Source organism: Ciconia boyciana, chromosome 1 (assembly GCF_034638445.1).
Source record: "Ciconia boyciana chromosome 1, ASM3463844v1, whole genome shotgun sequence".
Lineage (NCBI taxonomy): Eukaryota > Metazoa > Chordata > Aves > Ciconiiformes > Ciconiidae > Ciconia > Ciconia boyciana.
In genome coordinates, this window is record NC_132934.1 from 89,105,815 (window position 1) to 89,127,413 (window position 21,599).

Here is a 21,599-nt window from a genome sequence, read left to right on the forward strand (position 1 = left end):
TTCAGTCTGTCTTTCCGCAAGGATGAAGAAGCTGTACAAGGTAAGCCTGTGTGCTTGTGGCGTGCTTGTTTTGCTGAAGCAGACTGCATTATGTTGCTTCATTAATTGCCTGTCTTTCACCTGTACAACATGAATAACGTACACTCCTGAGCATTGCTTAAACAAAGCCAGGTATTTTTACAAAGAAAACCAGTAGTCTGCGATTTGGATGACTGTTTTAGAAGTTCAAATGTTGTCTTGGCATTTTATTTAAAATAAAGGCTTTGACAAAGGAGTGTGGCAGTTGGAAAGCTAATCCTGTGTTGGGAAAGAATACCAAAAACTGTGATTGGTGTATAATTGCAGAAGCAGCCATCCCGGGAGTTTGAAGTTGCATGGGCGTGCAGCGTGACCAGACATCTCGGGCATGACGGGGTGTCGTGGGTACCCAGTTTGCTGCGGGAACATTCTCCCCACCTCGAGCACACGGAGGCGGCACCGCTCCTGCCTGTTCCCTGCTCCCGCTTAGGCGTCTGGTAGCGCGGCCGCCGCCCGGGGAGCTGCCTCGAGGCACCGAGCCCGACCGCCGCTGCACCGGCCCCGCCGGCAGCCGCGACGGGGCGGAGAGCCGCCCAGCGGCCGCTCTGGGTCGGGCAGCGCGTACTCCGCTGGGCGGGGCGGTGGTGGGGTTTGAATGGCGCGGCGGGAAGATGGCAGCGTCACCCCTAACGGCGTCGCCACAGCCTCGGCCGCGGGGCTCCGCAGCGGCGGCTGGGGCGGCCCGGCCGCCTTCCGCAGGGACGGGAAGGCTACCCAGCTCGGCCCCGCCGCTCCCTGCCGGACTGTGCTGAGTCCCCCGCCCGGCCTCGACTTCTCCCTGCGCAGAAGCGGGAGCCCCGGCAGCGGCTCGGCAGGTACCGGCGCAGGAGAGCGCGGCCCTCCCCTCCCTCTCCTCGGTCCCGCAACGCAGCGCGGGGTGTTGGGACATGCTGGGCGAGGGGGAGCGGGCTGCCGAGGGCGCACTGGGATTGCGGCTGCGGCCCCTGCCTGCCGCTGCCCCATGAGGCAACATGGCGCTGAGGCGCCTGGCGGCGGGGCCGTGGGCCCGAGCGGGCCCGGAGCGGTGCTGGAAGGGGCCGGCGACTCTCTGAGCCTCTCCCTGCCCCGGATGCAGGGCCTTTGCCCCGGGGACGACTCGCTGCCCTCGGGCGGAAGCACCGGCTCTTCGCCTGTTCCTTTCTCCCTTGAGGGCAGCGGTTGTAGCCGAGGTAGGTGTTTATGTGAACAAGGGTGGTAGCAGACAAATACGAATCGAAGGATTTTCCTGTCCTATTCACTGTTAGTTGAGGAAGGTAAGGAAATTCATGTTCTATGCACGCTTCTGAAGTCGGGCTCATTTTGTTGTATGTCATTTGACAGTGGGCCTTATTCGTGACTTGCCCTCTAGGTGCTACCATAATACAACAATCAATATAGTCTTTATTCCTTGGTATATGAGGCGAGGTTTACCTATGTTATTAAACTGATTCAAGAATACAGTAAGCTGATAAAATGTATTGCATCTAGAGGCATCACTTTAAGTGGTCCTGGTTGGTGCCCCAATACCTGCAAATGCAGAGTAGGGTAGTAGGTTTTTTTAATATGACATCTTGCCTATAAATACAAGATGTTATATAAACATGTTATATAAACATATACGTTATATAAATGTTATATAAACATCTTGTGGCAAGATGTCACATAAAGTAGTCCTGCCACCAGCCAGGACCACTTAAAGTGATGCTTCTATATGCAATATGTTTTACCAGCTTACTGTACTCTTGCATCAAGAGAGAAATGAAGGTGTATACAACATCAAGATGTATATAACATCTGCAATCAAGATATTTATATAACATCTTGTAACTTTATAATTTCTGCAATTTTTTGTAACTCTTTAAAACATTTACATCTCTCGGCCTCTTCTCCAGTCATGTCGCATCTTGTCCCTGATGTGATTATGTTCTGCAAGATACGATTTTGTCACCTCCTGCAAATGGGGCTGAGCAAAGCAACGTACATATTTCTGTAGGACAAATCCTCAAAGACCATTCAGTAAGCAGCACTCCTGTGTCTAACTGGCCCCACATTCTGGAAAGGTTTTCTTTCAGAGAAATCTAATACCAGTGCTTTTAACCAACGATGTGTATCTTCCTCATTTTGACTATTTCTTAGCATTTTTCTAGTAGGTAAAAAAGAGGTTATTGTAGGGGTATACTTCTGTACACAAATCTTTAAGAACCCCTGAGGCACAAGGTTTCAAACTCATATTCAGTGCTAATCAGATATTCTTCAAACAGGCGAAAAATGTAATCCTTTACTCATGCTGTCTTTTACATGTAGTTCATTGGTTTTAACGTTAGGAAAGAAGCTTGAGATCCCATCATTTTTTTTTCTTTGTATGATTCCGAATCCTAATTCTGCCATATTAGTCACATTTTAGGATAGACAAATCTGGTCTCCTTGAAATTCCCCTTGGGAAGCCTGTTCTGTTTCATGGCATACTGCTGTTCTCTCCTGATGGTGCTCAACTTCTTGTTTAGTATTTGTATAGTACTTTGTTTATACAAAGTGGAACAATGCTTTCAGAGCTAAGCTGTATCAACGTTTTTATATATTTGTGCAGGGGAGAATGGTCATACATCAGTGACAGCTAGGTTGGGGTTAATGTCAAGAAGGCAGTTGAAATTTTTAGTATGTTGAGAGTAAAAATACTGGCTGCTTGTGCACAGTAGTACTTCTGATCTAGCCTGCCCTTATCTTGTCAGCAATGGTGGGAAACTTCTTTTAGATTTTTTTGAATGTGCCAGTAGAAGAATGAGTACAGTTAGAGTCAGTACACAGAGTTACTTGTTTTTCATCTCGATTTGACAAGGCCTTTCACAAAATGCTGTTATGGGAACTATAGAGTTGTGGGTGATAGGGGAGGCATTACTGTGGATCAGAAACCTGAGGAAAGGGACAAAAGGTTTGAGTTTTCTTAATGATTTGGAAAAAGGGAGGAGGAGGGGAGGGAGGAGGCAGTATCTGTAGCTGGCACAAAATTATTTAGGGTTATAAAGACAAGAAATAAGCAGAAAGGAACTTAATTAAGCTAGACAAACTGGCAATGTGGTGAAGATACTAATCAGTGTTGATAAACTGGAGTAACACGCATTGTGCAGAGTAGCTTGAGCTACTTGTTTGGTTCATGTTGTTTTTTTAATTAATCCATAAAGCAAGAAAAAAGACTGGGCAGTTCTGTAATCTGTGAGGATTACTGAAGTCTCTGTAGCAATAATTTAAAAAGGAAACAGTCTGGATAAGGATGAGATGGCAAATACATTGCAGTGCTGTTATATTAATTGGTGCTGAAACTCTGTTTGAGTATGTATTTGGTAATGGCTGCTATGTCTCAAAAGCAAATATCAGAGCGAGAGTTTGGTGAAGAAATGATTTGAAAATATGGAAAACCTTATGGGAGGAAAAACTGAAAAAATGATGTCAGGAGGTAAGAAAAATGGTGAAACATCCATAGGAAATGTTGAAAAATATAGGGAAGATAGTTTCTTGTTACCTTTTCTCATAACACAGGAGCCTGTAGAGAAATTTGACCTTTAGATATATAACCTAAGTGACCTCCAATTCAAGGATGATACTTTTTTATTTTTTATTTCCTCCTCCCAAAGGGCAATATCAGCAGTTAAATGTTCCTGAAGACCAAGCAGACAAGTTGCTCCTTGCAAGCTGGGGTCTTCCGAAAGCAGTTCTGGAGAAATACCACAGTCTGGGAGTAGTACAGATGTTTGAATGGCAAGCAGAATGCCTAATGCTTGGACAAGTTCTGGAAGGAAAGAACCTAGTTTACTCAGGTATGCAAACATCTGACAAAACGACGCCCCCCTAACTTTCGCAGTGCCATTTAAAAGAACATATTGGTCTTCTGCTGAAGGGTGCTGATGTGGCACACAAAAAGGTCAAGATCCTTTGTTTTCTGGAGGGACCCCATTAAGATCTGTCCCATTGCTGTACCTCAGACCTGGCTTGATGGACTCCTTTCCAGATGTGAGGAGAGACTTTTTTCCATATTTTCTCTGTTAATGTTCCTTTAGAAACTGATAATTAGGAGTCAGTTAATGATGACTCTCTCTTTTTTTTATTACAGATTATGTCGACCAGGAACTGAATGATAACAGCAATGTTAGATATAAATACTTTTAAAATTTTTATTTGCTATCTAATTTTTTCAGTCCCTTTATCATTTCTCTTCACGTAGTGTATGGAGGAGGGCGCAGAAGGAAAAGTAGGACTGGTGAACTAGAAATCTGTGGGAAATGACAACTTGGGTGTCTAGTCTCCATGGGAAAAAGATCCCAGAGCAGCAGTGGGAGGATGAAGAACTTAGAAGAGGGGCGGGTGATTTTCTTAGACTTGGATTTGAGTTTTATTTACTTGGTTCAAGAAGACTTTGGGCCTGATTGCTGGGCAATGGCTGTCCCCCGCTATGTGGCATCTTCTCCACAGTTTTCTGTAGATGATAGATGGCAAAGGAGCAATGCTTGCCAAACAGGAGGGGTTAATATAGTTATGGGCTAGGTCAGTAAGGTGGTGGCTGAGCTCTCCTGTCCAACCAAGAGACAGTGGTGGGTTTTTTTGTTTGATTGAGTTTTTTTCCCCATGCTTATCTCTGAGCTGCGCTTGCTTCTGGAGCAGAGATGAGAACACAAACCTTGGTAGCATGATGGAAGAAGCTAGAAGATAAATAGTTTGCAGTCTTCTTGGCCCTTTATGGGGTTAACTGCAAACGTGGTTGTGGCTGTGGAAGAGGGGCATCAGTTGAAGAGCCCTGCCCCAAGTTCTCCAGTAACTGTTTTCTATGCTAGCTTTATGATGCTTGTTCCTTTGATTTTTTTGTTTAACTTTAAAAATTAATTTTAAAAAACCCAACTTCTTTTTTTCCAGCTCCTACCAGTGCTGGAAAGACTCTCGTTGCAGAATTGCTTATTTTGAAGAGAGTCCTGGAGACTCGTAAGAAAGCTCTTCTCATCCTTCCCTTTGTCTCTGTGGCCAAGGAGAAAAAATGTTATCTGCAGGTAAGTAGCATTCAAGGAGGTAAATTTATGGGTTGTAGTTGTTGGGTCACGTTTTTTAAACAGAAGTGTTTGCATGAATTTCAGGAAAAAAAAAATTGCAGAGTTGTTTCAGAAAGGATTTGTAGATAATTTAAAATTTGCTCTTTTTCTAAGTTAAAGATGAAAAAAAATGAAAGTTTTAGCCAAAAAGGGAAACTTGGAAAATTTTAAGGAGTTGATTAAAACATTTTCTTTGAGCTTTGACTTTTAAAGCATTGTTACTTGCATTTATTCACAGATTTTATAATATACAAATTTTAAAAAAAATTTCTAATTAGAGATTACATCAGAAAAACTACAAAGGGAAGGTGTCAACATTATGAGAAAGGAACTTTTTATTTTAGCTTTCCTTGGGGTGTTCCACCAGAATTTTGTGCCTTTGATTTTACTTTGACTTTGCTAAAAATATGTTCTGACAGAATGTGGTTATGTCATGGCTTCCTCACCCCAGCTATTGATAAACAAAATTACAGTTGGAACAGTCTTTTTAAAACAAAAACATTTTTTCTTGGAAGACTTTCATATAAAATATTGTTTCCATTAGCTAGGATGTCAAAGTAACGACAATTACTAAAACCAAATACAAAACCAGCAGGCATTTTTGTTACAGTTTCTGACCTTTCAGACATTTTGGGTGTTAGTAAACTGAGATGGTATCTTAACCATGCAAATTGCTAGGAAATGTTACAAACTGAGTGCAAAAGCTACTTTGTAGTGATTGATAATGGAGACATGCTTTTGCTTTAATCTTGTAAAGCTGGAGGATTATTGATGCTGTGTTCTACTACTCCTGGCCTAAGGTTTGGCCGTAGCTGCACATACTTGAAATCATATGGTATCCTACCCATCTGGTTCAAACATTTGTACCTTTTGTTAATGCAGTGCCTAATGTGCCAAAGCTTTGGCACTGCACTAATAAGCCACGGAAGAAAAGAAGTTGTTGTTTCTTGACTTTCAGCTGGGAGATGTGACATCTTCGTGTTTGGGGTCCCACGTTTGGCTTTTGCCCCTGATTTCTCATAACCCACTGGTATTATAAACTGTTGTACTGTGCGGTCTCTAACCTTCTTAATAGTAAATGTTTTTATATAAAACAGTGATCCCCATCTCTTACTCAATTATGTACACTTTATCCTGCAATGTGTACTTTGTGGCTTCTGCTTTGGAAATAAAAAATTACAGTGGAAAAAAAAGTAGCAGTAACTGGCTGATCTATGGCTTTAATCTGATTAGTTGGCATTATAAGTACTAGAAATTATGGTTGTAGGATGCAGGGTTTTATGTGATTCCAGCAGGCATTGGTCAGAATTCAGAGTTGTAACCTTGGCATGACATTCTGTATCCTTGGAAAACAGGCCCTGTTTCAGGAGGTAGATGTGAAAGTTGAAGGCTACATGGGAAGCATGTCTCCTGCTGGACGTTTCTCTGCCTTGGATGTTGCTGTCTGCACCATTGAGAAAGCCAACGGTCTAATCAATAGACTAATAGAAGAAAACAAAATGGACTCACTGGGTAAAATACTAAGGCTTGACAGTTATGGGGATGAGGTTTATTACACACTCTTGAGTACATGTGAAATCATGGGATACTTTGTATTTGCTCAGTTCTGTATGTGACAGACATGCCATATAGGAAAACTGAGCAATTTTTCTTCCTGCAGTGCAGCTCTGATTTGGATTTAGGAAGGCAGGCAGGACTATTCTATGTAGCTCAGCGGCTGGGGTGAGTAGGTAGAAGCTGCAGGTTTTAGTTTGTGTGACATGGATAACAATGCATGGACAGTGATTAACTGCAATAAGCAGTGATTCCCATAGCTAGAAAATGTCTTCCAGTTAATGAAATTGAATTAAAGCTCTGGAATATGTTTGAGTTCAAGAATGTATGTAATGTATTTTTGTTTGTTTGGGACAAAGATTATGTACATATGGCATCCATGGTTTATCTTCACTTAGCTCAAGGAAGAGGAGGAATTGTGTTTGGTGCTCATCTGGGCCCAGATAAGTGGAATGAATACATAGAGCTCCTCTGGGTGCACATGGTGACTAGGAGGGCTGTGACATTCATTTCTCTCTTGTAGTTTGCTCAAAAGCCCTCTGTCCTTGTAACATAGACTTCTGGGTCACCATGGCCCTGATGGCCACTAGATTAATGGTGGTATTCATTTAGTGTTTGGGAGGAGATATAAAACCTGAAGAAGCCCGATATTTCTAGTACATCCCTGGTGAGAGATGTGTTTTCCCAGTCCAATCAGAAATTCGTCCTTCTCTTTGTCTCCCTCCTCAGTAAAGCTATACCCAGTTATATTTTATACAGTAATCCCTCCCATCTTCACTCTGGCCTGTAACATAGCTGGTTGCTATTTTAAGAATATAAAAATTGGAAAACTAGATGAGTATCAAACTGCTCTGAGACTTCCACCTATGAAACTGCTGTTCCGCGTGCATCTGGTGTGATAATATTCTGCAGCATTGTATACCAGAAGAATTTTTTAAACACAAGAGAGAATAAGGGAAATAAAGGTTTTGTCAGGATATGAGATCATGGGATAACACATTCACATCTGGATCTATAGGGGCTGGATAACCATGAATGCTTTAGACTGCTAGTGGGCTGGAAGATGAGTGGATGACCAGCATGTGCAGCATTTTAAGCTCATTCGAATTGAGGCTCCTGCAGTCCAGCCCGATTCTTGGATGTATATCTTCATCCCTTCCCTTGCAAGAGAACTGGCTATCGTGCATTTAGTTATTTCAATATATGGCTACTTAGTTTAGGGGGTTTTTTTTTGTTTTAAATAGGGTTAGTTTGATCCTAGGTCACCACACTGTACAAGCTGTACTGCCAGCATAAGGCAGAGAGTGGGGTCATGATGTCCAAATCTGTGTTGGCTTAGGTGCCTTGGAAGCATACTCAGTATACTAAAATGTATTGTTTAATGATATCATCTTTCAGAAGCTAGAGATATGCCAAATCCTTTTGGTTGGTACCTCCATTCCATCCCTACATTTTGCTGTGCTCTCTAAGATGAATGTGCCTGAGAAGAGTCATATAAGTATAACCAGCCAAGTGATGACAAGATTTGAGTTTAAATATGTGTCCTCAACACTGATACCTCCTTAAAGCATGATGTTTTTCTTTCACCATTTGAAAACACCCCTCCTGCAACCCTCTGTTTCCCTTGTGCCCTAATATGTCCAAATAACTCAAATAAGGGTAAATTTTTTTTTTCTTTATATGCTTATTTGAAATTAATTTGTAAATTAAATTTGAGTTTAAAAATCATCTTTAAAGTAAGAAATTGACAAATTTTCTATTTGGAGATAAATTTTCATAAAAGCTGCAAAATATGGGCATGAGCTGAAAACGGCAGTTTAACTGTCACCTGAAACAAACTTGTCTGAAACTGCAGGATTGTACCTCATCTTCTAATTAATTCTAAATTTAGACCAGTTTGCAACCAAGGGTGTTTTATCTTTTGAGATGAGTTACTGGGAGATTACTGCAATTCTGGCTGGATTCCATCTCAAGCTTGAGCTGTTCCTTTTGTTGATGTCAACCTCCTGCTGATAGCTCACGTTGCCTTTGGAAATTGTTGAGAGAAACTCAAATCCTCTGCCTGGCAGAGCTCTCTTTGCTGTATGAAGCAGTTAAAAGCAATTTTGTGTTGCTAATTATTATATAACATATGTCAGTTTTGAACATCCAGGTACACAGGAGATTATATTCCTCTTGTTATTCAGCCTCTTGACACTGGTGCTAAAGAAACTTTTAGGAAAGCGAATTAGAGAAGAATCTGCTGCCTTCTCAACGTATCAGCTGGGAATGGATTTGTAATGTGCTGTTGTGATACTTAACTCGTTTCTTTTCTTAATTTAAACTTGAAATTAAAAAATTACTAGTTTAATTGTATTTAATAAAAAGTAATCAAATCCTCCCTGCCTGTCATTCAGAACTTTTTAGTTTTAAAGAGGATGTGGACCTAAAGCAGCCTAGTTATTCTACAGTAAACATGTATGATAGCTCTCAGGTACTTTTTAGTAGATTTTTTTCAGCAGTCTTCTAGGGATGCACCTAATTTGCAGACAGAAGGAGGAGGCTGAGGCAAGCCTCATTTTCAGTAGCAATGCAGTATGATGAAATTCTGGCCCCACTTGCACTCCTGAGCTTGTTGAGTAGAAAGTACCATTGCATGCTGGGACCTGTAGTCCTCCTTGGCTGCAATTCCATTTTAAGATGAGGATAGCTTTGTGAAAAATACTGGTTAACTGATTGCTCCTGCTGTGTTATCCCAGTGGGTGTGTTCTGAGTACTGCCTGAATAGAGGAGAGCACTGTGCATGTGGGACATTCCGGTCTCACCAGCTTGCAGACTGCCAGGGTAATGCAGTACACAGGTTTAGCGTGGCTTTGAATATTTATTATAGCTGAGTAGCAGCAGAAGGTATAGAACAAGTGGCCCATACAACAAATAGTGGCATTCCCTGTGCTTTGGCCTGTAGGTACCACTAGTGTTCTATGCTTCATTTCAGGAAGCAAAATGTGCTGCTGCTTGGCACAAGGACTGAAAAGGTAACTTGTATGAATTTTACTTTGGTAGATATCTGATTACACTGTCCTGTCTCAGCTGCTGGAAGAATTCAGACAGACTGTTGTACAGGGAATCAGGAAGAAGCTTTTTCTGGTAGCTGAATAAATAGCTATTTGGTGACCAATGAATTACCATTTTTTACAAGCAAGCACAGAATAGAGGAAGTACAGGAAGACAGAGGAGCTGGATGGGTGGGAGTTTGTAAAAGAGGCTGATGAAGCAGTGCAGCGCTGTTTTCTAACTTATGTGGCTTGAAAGAGAAGGGGGGAGAAAACAGACGGAGAGAGAAGGAACACATGTAGGAAGGAGAGAAAAAAAAATGAGAAGGAAAAAATAGCATTGAAACAGATAATATAAGGTCACATTTGCCCTTAAGCTCCTGCTATTTTAGCTGCACCAGGAAGATATTATATAGCTGCACCAAAGACAAAAAAAAAATTCCACAGCAGCAGAACTAATGAAGCTTGGTGTCCTCTATGCCCTGCTTTTTTTTTTTCTTTTTTTTTTTAACCTTCCTTCAGCCTCTTCCATGTCCTTATGACCCTGTCAGCTGGCCAGAAAGGGTACACACTGCTGCTAGTTGGGATGTGTACAGGAGGTGTGCTGGGTGGCTGAGTTGTAGTGGCTCTGTTTTCTCCTCAGGGGATACCCTAATCTGGTATTTAATCCACGACACCTAATCCACGACACTTTCCAGATATTCTGAAGCCTGGGGGTTTTTACTTGCAGAGAGGTTACAGTATAGATGCTGCAATACTGTTTTGCGTGGTGGCCAGACTAACAGGTCAACCCATTTATTTTTATTTTTTTAAAAGCTGATTGTGTGTGTGTGAGGTTGTGGGGGGTGTGAAATGTTATGACGTTGATCATGATTTGTCTCTCTTAGAAGAATCAGTGACAGAGGGAAGCCATGGCAGTGTTGGTAAGCACAGTTGGATTTGTGAATATAAATTTCAGTTCATCATGTGGAATATGAAAAGATCAAGGCTATCTGTTCTTAGTTTGGAGTTTTGTCAGATATGACCTGAGTGCTTCTCTTTATCAGGAGTGGTGGTTGTGGATGAATTGCACATGCTGGGAGACTCTCATCGAGGATATCTGCTGGAACTCCTTCTGACCAAAGTTAGATATGTTACAGAGAAGATTGCAAAACGGTGGGTAGATCAGGATGTCTGTCTTTTAATGCTAAATTATGGGTGGCTCTAAATATTTTGTTCTCTGGGTGACTGGAAATTTGGGTTAGCTCCAGGGTTTTTATGAGAGTGATGACCTAGACTATTTTGGTTAATAAGGTCTCATCATACCACCTCTCAGGGGCCTGCTGTTGTAGTCAAAACCTCTTTTCCTCATGGTTTTCAATATGTGTGCTTCCATGGGATTCATTCTCTCAGGAAAAGAAATAAGGCTGAAGCTTTCATGTACTTTTTAAATCTGTTTAAATTTTTTTAAAAACTTTGAGTTTCTTTTAACATTTTTGCTAGCAGACTTGCCCTGCTTAATTTTTCAGTGTTGAATGGAATGAGGTATTTATCCTACTGAAACATTCAGGTATTGTGGAAGAGGGGGCATGCTGTTAACTTGTCAATGGTGAATTGATAAGAAGATTTAAGAGGGTGTGCCAGTATCCTGCTTAGTTAGCTCTGCTCAAGGTGATCTGTGGTTTTGCTTATAACATGCGATAGCCTGGTGGTTGCATGGTTTCTTGCCTTTATCACAACTGATTGGACACTGGGGAACAGATTAAATGTTTCAGAACAGCTTTAGAGGCTTTTAAGAACTCTGTATCTAAATCCCCAGCACCAAACTGTCCAGCTGCTCCACAGTGCCCGAACACAGACAAAAGCAAATGGAGGAGATGGTGTATTGGTCTTCTTAATCTTTACTGGTGGTGCTGAGAAGAGTCAAATTCAACTGTTCCCTTAGCACCAAAAGCCAGATTTTGACAGTTTTCTCTGCTGCTTCCTGTCTTGTGAGTTGTACCAGTGCTGAGCTAGGCACAGACTACCTATTTAGTTCTGGGGGAACTGTCATTTCTACATTGGCTCTCCACCAGACATTTTAGCCAATGTTTCCCATCCTGATTTCCAGAATCCAGCAATGTTCTGGGTCTAATCACCTCTGACTTTTTCTCGTATTCTCCCCATAAGTCCTGGAAGCCAGTACACATCAGAGCAGCATGAGTGGCTTTGCCTCTCCTTTTACCTTGGCTTATCATGTAGCTGCAGCACAGACGCAGGACCACTCTCTTGCTTTCCTCCTTTGCATTGAAGAAGCAGGAAGGAGAAAACATTTGTCAGGGGAAAAAGGGACAGATGCATCAAGAAGTGTTCCGGGGAAGACACAATACTTCAGCCTTCACCATTATAGGCACTGGGGCCCAGATCCTTCATCTCTCAGTCATGGTCAAGTTCACAGGGGTTCCCCGTACCACTTACTGACATGAAGGAGGTGGCCATTATTTTTGTTTTGGAATCTACTTGAGATTCCTGGAGTCGAAGACCACTTTTTCTCTCAAACATCCTCACAAGTCTGTGGTGCCTTTTTTTTTTTATATATTTTATTTAATGGGAGCCACTTTATCCAAATTCTTTAAACACTATCTAGCCTGACCTATTATCAGAATGAGCAGTGCTTTTAAGAGCTTTTTAAGTGGTTAGGGGGATGTCCCACTGAAATTTAAGGCTGTCTTTGCACCAAGAGAATGTTCTCTGATGGCTGTTGCCAACGTCGATGCCCTTGCTTCTCCATGAGGCTTTTGCAGACCCAGCCAAAATTCTGCAGCAGGCTTTTTTCCTCCTCAGTCAAAGACAGTGTTGTGAAACTAGTATGTTTTTAATCCTCAAAGGTCAAATGTTGCTTTGGGGGGAAAACCTGCAACTTAGATGCGGAAGATGTACTAGCAAATGCTTGAAGAGCTTGGATAAGAGAGTCTGCCTCTCCACATCTTCCTTGTTTCTGTATTGTCAGTGACTGCCCTTTTCTACTCTAGCTTCTGGGTAGCCTTGTTTCCTCTGTGTTGTGTTTGCCAGGGTTACCAGGATCTTCCAAGAAGGTTCAGGCTGTTTCTGAGCTCACATTGATTTGTCAGACCTTTTTCTTTTTTTAAAGTCTCAATTTATGGCTCAGTGCAATGCAAATGGGTAGTTTTTCAACATAGGCTTAGGAGCATTAAAAAACCCCCTATTGTGTGGATGTAAAAGCCTGAATTAAAATACACATTTGGGTATGTAAATTAATGGTTTGTATTTTCAAGTCTGTTCAGAGTGCCTTACTTCTCACTGTCTTTAGTGGAAGCTGCTGTTCAGCACTTTGAGAACTGAAGCTGCTTTCTTCTTTGCTGAACTAAGGGCTTTGGTTCCCAACTCTAGGAAGACCTTAGCCTAGTATTCTTTGTCCTGAAATTGAAACAAATGGAAGTGTTTTAATTAAGGCATTTAAACTTAGAAAGACTGCAGTGGAGACTGAACCATTCCTTTATTTCCATCTTTTTGTTAATGGCAAGGAAATAGTTGATTTATTTATTTGTTTTCAGTTTCTCCAAATATGCAGTCAGGTTATGGCTGTTGTTACCTAAAGAAGCTTAAAGTTTAGTTTCAAAATTATAAAAAGTTGAATTATTTTGTTATCAATGCATGGCCTGACATTGTGTTTGCTAAAAGTAGAGTATGGCTTGTTTCTTTTTCAAGAAGTTGAAAAAAAAATAGGTTTGCACTTTAGACCCTGGAAGGAAGTAGATTGAGTTAGTTTTTCTGAATGCTGTTTTCCAGAACAGTAGCCTGTGTTGTCACTAACTTTCATTTTCTTTTAACCACTTTCAGACAAGCGAAGATGACCGGTCCTGGTTTTGGTGGGATACAGATAGTAGGCATGAGTGCTACCCTCCCTAACTTGGGACTTCTAGCCTCATGGTTAGATGCAGAGCTATACTGTACGGATTTTCGCCCTGTGCCCCTCAAGGAGTGTGTGAAAATTGGCAGCAACATTTATGACTCCTCCATGAATTTAGTGCGAGAATTCCAGCCCAAGCTTCAATTGAAGGTAACAAAACTCTGAGTAGTGGCTTTGGGATAACGTGTTTTGTATAGCTAAAGTTAAAAAGACAGCTACTGGTATGTTGGGTTTTTTTGGTTTTTTTTTTTAAATAGATGACATTCTTGACTTCATTGTTTACTTCATAGATTATTTGATCAAACTAAGGACAAAAGGGCTTTTTTTTTTCTTTCTTCGACTGATTTAAACAAGAACTAAAACACAACACACTCACACTCATGAAGTTCTTGAAGACAAAGTTGACTTTGCAGCTATCTTGTTTCTGAGCACTTGATAGGTATAAAGAGTTTGATTCTCCCCTTACCCACCACCCTATCTTGTGTCCTGGAATCTACTTCACTTTCATAAATGAAGGTAAATATTTCCTGGTTAGGCCAAGGAATTTGCATTAATCATTGGGAGAATATGTTTGCATTAAAATCTGGTATTGACCCTGCTTATGTTAAACTGCTAAATGATCTAATTTTGTCAGTGATTAGAAGGCAGATGTCCACCCTGATTCTTCTGAATCTGTTTTCAGTATTTAGTCATTTTGCGCACTTGAAAAGGATATGAAAGTTAAGAGTAATGTACTGTAATGATTTGGAAGAACCAAATGGGTAGAAATGGGAAATTTGCACTTCCTACTTGTAGGTTCCTTTTCTGTGAAGTCTTTGAAGGGTGAATTCTCTCCCCAGTCCTTTAAACTGCTTTGTGTAATACTAGTGTAGTTGGACAATATGGGCTGAATGCCAGCCCATTTTGGAAAGTTTTGCACCCAGTTCTTGTGTGCAAACATTCTGTTGTCAGTAGCATGGTGGCACAGCAAAGAAAAAGGATACTAGGAATAAAAGGAAATGTTTGTGACAAGAATATCTGGAAGCTTGCTTTTATATGCTCATATTGAGAAGGTGATGTTGCATCTCCTTTTCTGGATATTTTTTGAAATAGTTGCTTTGGATAGGTACTAAATTAAGTGAGAGAAAGAGCTAAACTAGGCTTATGACTCAACAGTTTAAGGGAGTTGGCTTATTTTATAAGACCAGATGATCCTCTTGGGCTTGAAATCTGTCAGTGGACATCCAGACTTCTGTTCCGTGCCTCAAATGGGACCAGGAAAGGGAACTTGATGACCTCACCACTTCTGCTGAATTTGGCTGAATCCTTACTGAGCTTTTGATGTGTATATACCGTTCCAGCCTTTGCTCCCCCACTTTCATTTGCATTTCAGTGCTTTTTATTTCTCACCATACACCTACCTTTTTTCTCTCCCTCCTTTGGCCTGCTTGCTGGAAGAGAATCAGGCTTAGCCAAGCAAAACAGATCAGTTGCAGGAACTCTCTTAGGATCTTAAAACCAAAAAGGCAAGCTGTAAACAGTAGGGTTTTGCATGCACATCCATATAAGCATGCATAAAAGCCTTCCACTGTGCTCTGAACACTTGCAGTCTTTGGTCAGCGGTGCTTGCTGGATGCGTCTTACTGGGGATGCTCAGACTACTACATCTCGTGCTTTTAGTTCAGACATCCTAGTTGATAAGTCTTCCTTAGTTGCTGTAGAGGGATGTTTTCCCTCAGGGCTCTTCCTAGTTCTTCCCCACTGCTGTTAGCCACAACATGGAGGTTGCAGTAATTTTTTTGTGCACTGTGTGGCCTTCATTCAGAAACAGATTTATGAAAGCAAGACATAAAACCTTAAATTTATTCATGAGTAGGTCTAGGGCTGTCCTCAACCATGTGGTCATACTAGTGCTTGGACTTACTAAAGCAAGACAGAAACTAAGATGACAGTACTCCATCTTTGTTTGCTCCTCCTTCTGACTTGAAGTAGAAGATTCCTACTGTGACAGAGAAGAATGACAGCATTTACAAACCCCATTCAGTGTGCGAGTGCATTGAAAATATTTTGTCTCAATTCAGGGAGATGAAGACCATGTTGTGAGCCTGTGTTATGAGACTGTTTGTGATGGCCATTCAGTCCTGCTTTTCTGTCCATCCAAGAACTGGTGTGAGAAGTTGGCAGACATCATTGCCAGGGAATTCTACAGTTTGCAACAGGCTGAGAGTAAGAGAAAAGTAGTTAATAGAAGACTGTATGCACAGTGCCTTTAATGAAAATTAATTTTAGTAGAAACTGTAAAAATATTTTATCTCTCAAGGTTCTGCAAAAAACTCAGCCCTTTCCCCAGTTGTTGTGGACAGAGAAGAGATCGATGAGGTTCTGCATCAGCTAAAGCGTTCTATCTCAGGCCTGGACTCTGTCCTTCAACGTACTTTGCCATGGGGAGTGGCATTTCATCATGCAGGTATTCCTGAATATCTTGGTCTTGAATTCTGTAATGGTCAAGTCATATGGGTTCTTTTTGCTGTAGTTACCAGCAACTTACCAGTTACTTTTTGAAGCCTTCTGTAGTTTATGACCGAATTAAAATGCTTTGAGAATCTCACAGTTAGAGCTAAACTTCAGATTCTTTTATTGTGGCCGAAGACTTTGATTCGCTAATTGTTATGATAAATCTTCTCTCTGTTGTGTTGGATAACAGCAACTTCTTAAATACAACTTTTTTTTTTTTTTGTGAAATGCCTGAAAAATTAGCAATTTGCAGCCCAAGCATTTTCAAGTTGTCCCTAAAGCTGCCAGAGTATTTCAGAGCAATTTTCCTCAACTTAATACTGAAATAGATGAGTAAATAGAAGAAGTATAACAATGAAAATAAAAATAAGAGGAGCATGTGCCATGAATGCCTCTGGCTAGATCTTTTATTTCTTACTTAAGTAGATAATAGTGTGTGTCACCTGTTGATCCACTGAGAGAAAGGACTGACTCTGGAAGAGAAAACAGTAGCTATGGCATTGAATATGTAAGGGGAATAATTCCAAATGCTTATAGAGTGTGGATTTCTTTCTCAAGAATAAAATTGGCCTGAAGCCCTCAAGGAAATGTAGAAAGATACATATTAGACCTGTAACCTAGAATGGAAAAAATGAAGAAAGATTCTAGGGTCAGGATGGCAAGTGACTAAATCCTAGTTCCCTACTGTGTTTGTTACATACAATTTTCTTCTTTTTATTTTATATATTTCTTTATTTATTTACTTGCAGTGCATGTAGATATGTAGTAAATAGTTGTTCATCTTGCTACAATGCATACAAGCACCTTAGAAAAGCTAGTTTGTCAATTGAATAATGAAAACTTAATGGTGAAATTTTGCTTCACTTATGGTTCAAAAGAAGTTAACTGAGGTAGTGTTGTGACTCTAGTTCCTAACACTGAATGGCAAATGTTCATTAAGTTTGTTTGTTCTTCCCTTTGCTTGACAGTAATATTATTAGCTCTTAAATGCAGTCTCGCCATTACTGAGTTCGCTAAAACTCATGTCTCCTCAGGTCTTACTTTTGATGAACGGGACATCATTGAAGGAGCCTTTCGCCAGGGCTTGATTAGAGTCCTAGCAGCAACCTCCACGCTCTCGTCTGGAGTGAATTTGCCGGCACGCCGAGTAATTATACGAACTCCCATGTTTGGTGGCAAACTGCTGGACATTCTCACTTACAAGCAGATGGCTGGAAGGGCTGGCAGGAAAGGAGTAGACACAGAGGGTAAGCAGAGGCTTTATTAACATTCTCCAAGAACGGTGTTAACCTGATTAAATCCAGGGCAGTGCTTTGTGATTAGTGACTAATCATGATGAATTCCTTTGGTATTCAGTATGATTAAGTTAATCAAGATGAATTTGTTTGGTATTAATGGAGTAAAAATTGTAATTTCCAGGGGATTCTTTTCACTACATGAGACTTACTTTGGTTTTTACATGTCAGTTACTTCAGGAATGGGCTATTTTCTCCTTTGAATTCTTGTTAGCTTCTAAGGCTCTGTTCATTTGCCTTAATTCTGTTATCCATGGTCAGTTTAGTAAAGTGTTTACAGTTTCAGTGAGAAAATTTTACAGTAAACTCTCATTGGACAGGCCTAAAATGTAAAAAATTACGTTTAAACTCTACAGCCATAATTTGACAAACAACTTCTGTTGTCTGAAGTTCTGATTTGGATTTATGAGACTTCCACTAAACTTAACCATAACTTTTATGAATCTTCATTGTAGTGATGCAACAGAGAGACAGGGAAATATGAACAGTAGTTCATAGATAATACGGTGTCTTCCTGCATACAGTGGCACTGATTGATGTTCAACAAAATAATCCTGCCTGTTACTTTAATTCGCAATGGAAATTTATCTTCATGGATGATATTTGGAAAAAGTGCATTATACAAGTATAAACACAATAGAAAATAAGAAGTTCAACAGAAGTGGGAAGTGGGATTTGCCCTGCTGATGGTTTGATTGGTGCTTGCTGGAACCCTATGTAAGCAGACTGTTCTTACATTTAACTTTCTATTTTTGCCAGAGTAGCATAGCAACAGAGCATTTTACGACCTATATCTCTGTCAGCCGTCCCTATGTGTTAAAGAAAAGGGCAGCTGCATGCTGTATTTTGAAGTTTTCCAGACTCTGTCACTTGAGTGTAGCTGGCAGGTGTAAAATTACATTATTCCTTGAAGTTTCTTCCCCCCCTCCCCCCCAAGTTACAATAATTAGTACCCTTTTTTGACAGTTCTGATGTGACTGTGTTTTGCACAGTAAGCAGTTGATTTTATGCTGATGAGCTTCATGAATGTACCATTTTTTTCCACTCTACAGTCTTTTGGATGAGGACATAAAGCTACATTACCAGCTGCTACTCTTTCACACAGTAGGGAGACTGGAGGACAGCAACTTCAGCTGGAAAAAATGCCTTATGTGGATATGAAATTCAGCTGACAGAAGATAAATGCTGTTGTGTTGATTTCCTTCCCCTCCCCCAACATTGTAGTGTTGGATTGTCTCAGGTTTTGATTTTTTAAATTTTTTTTTTTCTGGTTTGATGGAAATATAAAAACATCATCTTCGAAAATGAAATTGGATTATTTTTGCATTCATCAAAACTGTCATATTACCAAGGTGAAATAGGTAAAGCTGTTCAATATTGCTGAACAAAACCTAGAAATATAATAGGGCCTTTTTTGCTTTTAATGGAGTTTTATGCCTAGATAGCCAGAGTCTTCTGGTGTTTGTCTGGTCTGATGCTAACCTAGGCTTCCCCTCTCATCAGAAATGTTCAATATGGGATCTTAGAACAGCTTAGTTCTTTTTTTTTTTTTTTTTTTTTTTTTTACTGTTTGCTAGGTTGCAGTTATTGGCTTTAAGTTCTCAGTGGCATCTTGGGAAAGGGTTTCCCCCAAGTCTTGAATGACTGTTAGATAATGTAGAGCCAAGTGGATACCCATCTTCTGTTAGCTTTATCACACTGAAGAGTCAAAGTTTTCAGAGGGAATTGTAGGTCACATCAGAACCCAAATACAAAATGAGTGAACGTTCTTTATTGCTAAAATCAAAATAAGCTTTGCTTTCACAAAAGAATGCTTACAGGCAGTTTATCTTCTGTACTCTCAGCTCTCGCAAAAGTACATGGTCAACAGATGTCAAAAGTTTCACACATCCTCTAAGCATGTCTTTCATCCTGTAATTCATTTATGTAATCATGTTTAAGCTGTATTTGGTTACTCACCTACGCTGCATTTGTGGTATTTATTCTGTTCATTAAATTTAAGTGCAGTTGTGTTTTCATTACCTCTGAATTTGCTAATTACTGTAGCATTACCATGGCTATGGTTTTATCATAACTTAACATTCCTAGGATCTTACTAAGAGACGCACTACCAAAATTACCTTGGTGTCCAGACTGCGTGCACTTAAATCTTAACAAATTATCATAAACGTATCATGATATTTACTGTCCAGCTAATCCAAATCTAATGCTTTCTTCCTAGTCAAAGGCAAGCTTGTCCTACCCATAATTCATTTATCCTGTGCCAACTGGCAAAGCTTCTAACTAGCTAGGTCTCCCAGGGACCTCCTGTAGTGGCTTTATTGAAAAAATCTCCTTTATGTGACCACTGCATTTTCCATGGGTAGTCTGTACTATTGGCCCATTAAAGGAATTGGCCCATTATTTTAATTTTTGTTTCGTGGCTCTGGGATGTTTTTTATCTCCCACAGAATTTCAGTAGTTAGGGATTAACTTAACGATGTCTGATATAGAATTTTAAGGTAAGGTATATTTAGATGTACTTTCAGTGGAAACGATTCAGGATACTTAAGATTTTGTGTGTGCATGTGTGTATATATATATGCATATATTAAAGTTCAGAGAATACGTAGTTACTTAGATTAATAACTTTGGATTTCTGAATTACTTTGGTATCTGTGTTATTTCATTTTGGGACTGGAAGCTGGTTGACTGAATACAAACTGTCGAAGTGCTGTGCAGTTTTTATGTTTTCTTCTTTTGAGAATCTTTTCAGTAGAAGAAAAATTTATGCCACTGTATATTATAGTTCCAGTCAATTCCAGAACAAGAAGCGAGAGTGGTTCAGCAGCAAAGCAGAGGCACAGAGAGGCTATGGAAGCTCCTTAGCTGCTTTGGCAAGACCCTGACCAGCCTAATGTAACTTTGAAGTTTGTCCTGCTCTGAGCTTTTAGTTCTTAAGTGTAATGCATCTGTGGAGTTCTTACATAGCAATGGATATACACTGTTCAAAGTTGCAAAGGCTTTTCTCTTTTTTTATTCAGCTTTTTCAAAAATACCTACAGTTTTCCATTCCAATAATATGTCCTTGATGAACTGTATTGTTAATGACTAAGGTCATTAATGTGTTTAGTTGTTGTGGGCTTTTTTTTTTTTTTCCCCTATAGGTGAGAGCATTTTAGTTTGCAAGCCCTCAGAAAGATCAAAAGGAGCTGCTCTACTTCAGGGATCTCTCAGGCCTGTTTGCAGTTGTTTGCTTAGAAGAGAAGGGGAAGGTGTTGCTTCTAGCATGAAAAGAGCAATACTTGAGGTACAGGACACATGGAGAGGAATTAGAACTGTGCTTGCACTCTTGTAATTGTAGGATGGTTTCTTTTGTGACACCATCATATGTTTTCTGTGCACTTTCTTTTTCTTCTGTTTCCTCCCTTGCAGCAGCTTCAGAAGAAAATTACTTGCGTATGCCAGCTTGCTTCAGTATTCAGTATTTTGTTTGGTATGTTTCAGTCTCTGCTTGCTGCAGATCAGGATGTGAGCACAGTCAAACAAGAGTTACTAAGCTTTGCTTTTGCATTTAGATATACTCAAACTGCAGGCATAAGTAAGTGTCATTCTTAAACTTCATGTGTGACCTGACAGTCTTAACTGGCAGATGGTTGTACATTACTGATCCCAGAGGTTTTGTATGCTGAAGTAGGCCATAATGACATTTGTAGAACCTTGTAGAGTCCCTTATTTCCCCCCTCAACTTATCTACCTCTGTTGCACAGAAATGATTGAAATTTTTAAAATACATTTTTGGTGAACCAGCAGGTACCAAAATGGTACCTCATTTGCTCCCTCTAGCCTGCCCTCCTCTGTAGGGTTCCTACAGGAGTAAAAAGGACCAAAAGGGTGTTATTCCACATAGGTGAGCTTATCTCCTTTTCCAAAGTTGCTTTTGGGCTTGAACTGAGCTCAGACTTTTTAAAATGCACTTTGTTTGCTGTACTACTCCTACTGTCTTTTGTGAAAACTGCTGTGATACTTAGCACTTGGTTGTGATTCCATAGGTTTTGAATTTTTAGCAGACCAATGGAATTTCTAAATGCATTTTTCTACACAAGAGCTGTCTAAAAGATGGGGGTTCCTTTCTGGTGGTCGTGCTTTATAACATGAAAAAAATCCATTGAAGCCATGAAATAAAGTTTTTAGTTAAACACCTTGCTATCTCAAGGAAGACACATGC

The 21,599-nt window shown here is 40.3% G+C and overlaps 1 protein-coding gene across 7 annotated transcripts in view; it reads left to right on the forward strand.

The window, feature by feature from the left end:
• Positions 1–635: 635 nt before the first annotated feature.
• Positions 636–21,599, forward strand: part of POLQ (DNA polymerase theta) — a 61,503-nt gene continuing 40,539 nt past the window's right edge. For 5 of the 7 annotated variants that reach the window (XR_012045397.1, XR_012045396.1, XR_012045402.1 and 2 more), the window contains exons 1-10: positions 636–893; positions 3,687–3,869; positions 4,960–5,090; positions 6,485–6,641; positions 10,762–10,870; positions 13,535–13,754; positions 15,665–15,809; positions 15,904–16,050; positions 17,132–17,344; positions 20,539–20,681. Coding sequence is in view for 1 of the 7 variants with exons in the window: in XM_072881263.1 (XP_072737364.1) it covers positions 674–893; positions 3,687–3,869; positions 4,960–5,090; positions 6,485–6,641; positions 10,762–10,870; positions 13,535–13,754; positions 15,665–15,809; positions 15,904–16,050; positions 17,132–17,344; positions 20,539–20,681 (1,668 nt within the window). In the remaining 6 variants the exon portion in view is untranslated. Of the gene's footprint in view, positions 894–952; positions 1,332–3,686; positions 3,870–4,959; positions 5,091–6,484; positions 6,642–10,761; positions 10,871–13,534; positions 13,755–15,664; positions 15,810–15,903; positions 16,051–17,131; positions 17,345–20,538; positions 20,682–21,599 lie in introns of those variants that run through there. The other 2 variants (XR_012045400.1, XR_012045401.1) reach the window with 2 other exon arrangements.